Source organism: Lissotriton vulgaris, chromosome 9 (assembly GCF_964263255.1).
Source record: "Lissotriton vulgaris chromosome 9, aLisVul1.2, whole genome shotgun sequence".
Classification (NCBI taxonomy): Eukaryota; Metazoa; Chordata; class Amphibia; order Caudata; family Salamandridae; genus Lissotriton; species Lissotriton vulgaris.
Window position 1 is genome coordinate 581,283,112 of NC_141697.1, and position 5,613 is coordinate 581,288,724.

Sequence of the window (5,613 nt, forward strand, 5' to 3'; positions counted from 1 at the left end):
GGACAGTCTCTCACGAGTGGGAGCTGGATCAGACCGTTCTGGAGGATCTCTTTGCTCGATGGGGGACACCATCAATCGACCTGTTTGCGACTCCCCAGAACGCCAAATGCCTGTCCTTCGCAAGCAGGGTTCACCATCGGGAATCCTTGGGGAATGCGCTTTTGATTGCCTGGTCAGGCGCCTTTGTTTACGCTTTTCCTCCCATTCCACTGATTCCGAAGTTGGTCAGCAAACTCAAGGTGGAACCGTGCAGGATGATTTTGATCGCTCCAGCATGGCCCAGACAAGTTTGGTACTCGGAGCTACTTCTCCTCTCCCAGGACCAGCCAGTTCTCCTTCAGCCTATTCCAACTTTGCTAACAATGTCTCACGGTCAGGTTCTACATCCGGACTTGAAGTCCCTGCGATTGACAGCGTGGCTCCTGAGTTCAGAGAGTTCCAGGGATTAGATCTCCCAAGTGAATGTAGAGACATTCTGGCTCAGGCTCGGGCCCCTAGTACCAACAAGACCTATCGGGCCAAATGGAAGAGATTCTGTGTTTGGTGCCAGAAGGAAGGTTTACGCCCGTATACTTCTTCTCCACACAAGCTCTTGCCTTACCTCCTTTCTCTGGCAAAATCGGGATTGGCTCCATCGTCGATAAAAGTCCATCTGGCAGCCATCTCTAGATTCAGACGTTCATCTTCAGGGCCTTCCCTATGGTCGGCTAGGATTGTCAAACAGTTCCTGAAAGGTTTGTTCAGGGTTTTTCCTCCAGTTCGGCCACCCCCTCCAACCTGGCACTTGAATCTGGTTCTGTCATCCCTCATGAAAGCCCCTTTTGAACCTGTGCATAAGTCTGACCTTAAGTTTCTTTCCTGGAAAGTGGCTCTTCTCTTGGCCCTGACATCGGCTCGTAGAGTAAGCGAGATACAGGCTTTCACGATTGAGGAACCTTTTCTCCAGTTTAAGAATAATGTGCTGATTCTACGGACAAATCCTAAATTTATCCCGAAAGTTCCTTCGGAATTCCACCTAAATGAACCCGTGGTCTTGAAACCATTTTTTCCAAAACCTTCTTCACCTGCGGAAAGAACTCTGCACTCTCTGGACATTCACAGATGCCTGAAATTCTATCTGGAGCGAACGAAGCAGTTCAGGAAATCTTCACAGCTCTTTGTCTCCTTCAGTGCTCCACGCAAGGGTTGTGCTGTTTCGAAGGCTTGTATTTCCCGTTGGATTTCCAGTGCTATACAATTTTGTCACCAGGCGGCTGGGAAACCTCTGCAGCGAGCAGTCCGTGCTCACTCTACCAGATCCATGGCTTCATCTGCGGCGTTATTCGCAGGAGTCCCTATCAAGGACATTTGCAGGGCGGCTACGTGGAGCAGTGTCCACACCTTCACCCGCCACTATTGTCTGGATTCTTCTGTGAGGGAGGATGCAGCAGTGGGCCAAGCAGTCCTGAGGAACCTTTTCCAATAAGTCGGTGAGCTTTCCTTTCTATCCCGCCTTCCTTGGCATATTTTGTATACTGCATTATTGTCATATTTCATGATCCTATGTGTTATACTGTTTTACAGAGATGTGTCACATTTTCAGGTTTAGGCATGACAAAATATGTTTTTCTTTACTGCTAGTTACTCTGATACAAAGCATGGGAATCTATGAAAGTTCCAATACTGGGGCAAGAAAACAAGTTACTTACCTGTAACTTTGGTTCCCCAGTATTGGTAACTTTCATAGATTCCCATGCGCCCACCCGCCTCCCCTGGGAAAGCTCACTCTTCTGATCTTGATGGATAGCTATATACAACGGCTACGAAAATCTGAGGCTCTGAGCTTCTCTCAGGAAGGTTCTATGGGGTGAGGCTGCTCTGATTGGCTGCTGCAGGAATTTGGTCTCTTTTACACAAAGAGGTGGATAAGCTACAAAATGAGATGAGGCCTAGGCCTATTTTTTCACTTTGTGCTTACTACTTTAGTTTTTTACTATTTACCGAGGCTCCCATTCCGACGACGGGGAATGATACAAAGCATGGGAATCTATGAAAGTTACCAATACTGGGGAACCAAAGTTACAGGTAAGTAACTTGTTTTCTTTTGTTTTTTATAAAAACAAACGTAAATCTTCATTTGGTACGTAAATGAATGTCTCCGCATCGTCCTGCTTTCCCCAGGTCCGCTACCACACTGGAAAATACAAATAATGCTTACAGTAATCATTACAAAATACCATGAAGTCTGCATTGTTTTCTTCATGTGATTAGGTATTAAAAATGCATTTGAAATCCGTAGCACTGACAGAAAGCCCCCAAAGCTTTCCCATTTCTGCAAAATCCTAAAAATCGTCATCCTCAATTTGCAAGCCCTCTTGCCCACTACAACCCTCCAAGCTTCTCTTGCCTGTTCTATCCCTGGAACAAAATTCAATCTATGTAGTTTCAGGATATTTTCCAGTCTCTTGCAGTATTGTCCTCTCTTTGCCATTTAGTATTTTGTCCAACATATTAAATATTTTTAAATTACGTCGTTCAGAGGATTCATCTACTCCCCCCCACCCCCATAGTCAGTGTTTTGTTTTAAACTTTTCTACAAAATATGTGTCTACCCCACCTCCCCATTCCTCTTTGTCTCTTTCCACAAGTCATTTCTGCGCTATAAAGGGGTGGGCTGTACAGTTAAACCTCCTTCAGTGCAGAATTCCAGATCACTTGCTGGAAAAGTGGTAACTGGGAGGGGAGGTTGGATGACGGATGGAAGCTGCTAGCCAAGTTGGCGGGAACGGGGTGCGTAAGTGAAGAAGGACAGTGGTTTGCCCATCATGTGTAGGAGTAATCAATGTCTGGGATGCCTGCGTCTCTGTAGCCGCGGTTGGTGCCATAGCCGATGGTGTGTGCACTTTTGTAAAGGCTGGTCCCATTGGATGGGAAGATGGTGTGGATGACGTACTCCTCTTTTGCCCGATGTGCATTGATTGGCAGCATTTGCAGGCCCGGCCCTCGGATTTCCAAGATGGAGTTGTCCTTCTTGGTGCCTGACTCTACATAGTCATCCTTTTTTCTGCTACCCCGGCTGTAGGCCCTCTCTCGAGTCAGCAGTTGGCTGGCTCTGTGGACATACCAGCAAATAGAGGCCAAGACGAGTAAGAGGAAGACAAGTGCAACAGCACCACCAATGATGCCAGCCAGGGGCAAGCCAGCCAGTGGATCTACATTTTGCTCTCGGTTTAGCGTGGTAGTGGGCCCGTAGGCATCTGAGGTCTCTGCCTTGGCACAGACAGGTGTCTCATTAGCCACATAGGTGTTTCCCGTCTCCATGGTAACCATGCAGATGATATAAGTAGACCTGGGTTCCAACGCAGTCAGGAGGTACTCCGTTTTATCACCTTGCACAAGTGTTTCTGTGATAGAGCCCACAGAGGGGCTGTGACCTAGCCGTAGCCAGCTTAACCGGAATGAAGAAGCAGGCATTGTGGCTTTCCACATGATATGGATGCTGTCAGCTGTCAAGGGCTTGACATTGAGAATCAGAGCTTTTGTGCCTGCACCAGTGGCCATTGGGTAGTCCACAGGTGAGTCTGGCATCCTAATGCCTGGCTTCTTGGATTTGAGGGTGAATAGCGAGCCCTGTGGAGTAGTGAAAGCCCGGCTACTGACCGTTGTCTTGGCCACAGCTACATTGCTCTGGAGCCCAACATCAAAGCACTCATCCATCTCATTTGTGATGTCCTTGATGGCCATTCCCCTAACCTTTTCTGGTCCTGAGCACATCAAGCCACGGACGTTGACCACAGAAGCCCGGGCCTTTACCCAGTCCCGTAGCCACATGAGATTGCAGCCACAGAACCAGGGGTTGTTTCTGAGCAGAAGCTGGCTAAGGTTCTCCAAATCGTCAAACAGACCCTTAGGTAATGTTGTGAGGTTGTTGTTGGACAGGTCCAGCCGCTGCAGCTGTCGCATCTTGGAAAGTGTGTTGTATGGTATGTGGCTGATGGCATTGTCCTGAAGGTAGAGCTTCTGCAAGTGGCCTGTTGGCAGGTTGAGGGGTGGAGCAGCCAGTGAGTTACGAACCAGTGAGAGCTCGCTGAGGTTCAGCAACCGGGCAAAAGTGTCATCAGCGATTCTCTGGTTAGCTAGTAGATTTCCATCCAGCACCAACCTCCGCAGGCTGTTCAGTCCTTTGAAGGCATGCAGTGGAATGGTAGAGATACGATTGTCATCAAGCCGCAGCTCCTCTAGTGTCCTGGGTAGGCCGGAAGGGATGGAGCTTAGGTGGTTTCTGGAAAGGAAGAGCAGCCTTAGCTGCTTGCTGTCCACAAAGGCATCATCTTCTATGCTGACAGTTGACACAGAGTTGTCATCCAGGTGCAATTTTTCCAGTAACGGGATTCTAGCTAGGGCATCCCGTGGGATGGTGCGAACATTGTTGTCCTGCAGGTGCAGCTCCCGCAGCGAGCGGGGTAGGTTCAGCGGGAATTCATCTAGATCGTTCTCATACAGATAGATGACTTGCACATTTGTCTTAGTCTTCAGCTCGGGTGGGATGCCCACATTGTTGATTTGGTTGTTCTGCAGGTACAGCGTAGTAGCATCATCAGGAATATCAGCTGGGATGGACGTCAAGCCCCGGTCGTTGCAGTAGATAAAGCCATTATCACAGCGGCAGACGGAAGGGCATGTGGTGCTGTCTATCACCTCAGTCAGGAAAGCAATCAGGCCATAGCAGAGGAAGAGCCAGTCACGCAGATCCATGGTTGCCGAGGTCATCACCACTGTGGCGGCCATAGTGGTGGTGGTGGCCGCCGCCGTGGTGGTGGTGGTGGTGATTGCCATGGTGCCAAGTCAGGAGGATGTGTGTCTACTCGATAAGTAGGTCACAGTCTGCAGGAGAAACAAAGAAGTCACTGGTTAGAAGCTAGTAAAAAATGTCTAAACCATACATTATATAGTTTTTTCAAGATTCCATTCACTTTCCCATGACACGTACATTTTTCTGATTTATTTTTTCAGTTTAGGCACTCAGTTACAAGCAGTCACTGTAAACTTTATGGGGGGAGATTTATTACTACTACTGTTATAGTTGGACAGACTATGGAGAGGGGCTGTCTGTTCAATGTCATAAAACAGTGTTAGTCTATCACAGTTTTTCTTCTTTCATGCACAGCCACGTGTTAACTCATTTGTTACTGAACTTGTAAAACACGATCAATTTTTGTTGTAGTGTTTTATTACATATTTTAAATATATTTTTTGAGTTGCAAAGATTTTGTTTTGTATGGTATCATGACGGTATGTGCTCCACTCAGTACTTCACTATGGTTCTGTGGACAGTAAAGAGCACTTCTTTTGACAGTAGAGAGAATCATTTTATACAATATGTATAAAATTATGTTTATACAATTATGTATAAATTATAAATTATAATAAATTATAAATTATAATAAATTATACAATATGTATAAAATTATGTTTATACAATATGTATAAAATTATGTATGCCCACCTATTCCCAAAATGTATGCAAGCCCCCCACGTTCTGACACACAAGGGAGCTGAGGTGCAGAGAGTTAAATGAATGTAATTTTCCCAGAATCAACCAGAGTGGTCTAGGTTGAAAGCTAGGATTAGAGC

The 5,613-nt window shown here is 46.7% G+C and overlaps 1 protein-coding gene across 1 annotated transcript; it reads right to left on the reverse strand.

Moving 5' to 3' along the window:
- Positions 1–2,109: 2,109 nt before the first annotated feature.
- Positions 2,110–4,857, reverse strand: FLRT1 (fibronectin leucine rich transmembrane protein 1). The gene has a single exon (XM_086936696.1). It carries the CDS (start codon positions 4,813–4,815, stop codon positions 2,803–2,805), a length of 2,013 nt encoding a protein of 670 aa, XP_086792822.1. The 5' UTR covers positions 4,816–4,857; the 3' UTR covers positions 2,110–2,802.
- Positions 4,858–5,613: the final 756 nt, after the last annotated feature.

Excerpts from the sequence above, each read along its gene's own strand:
- FLRT1 (XM_086936696.1), bottom strand. The coding sequence starts at position 4,815 with ATGGCAATCACCACCACCACCACCACGGCGGCGGCCACCACCACCACT.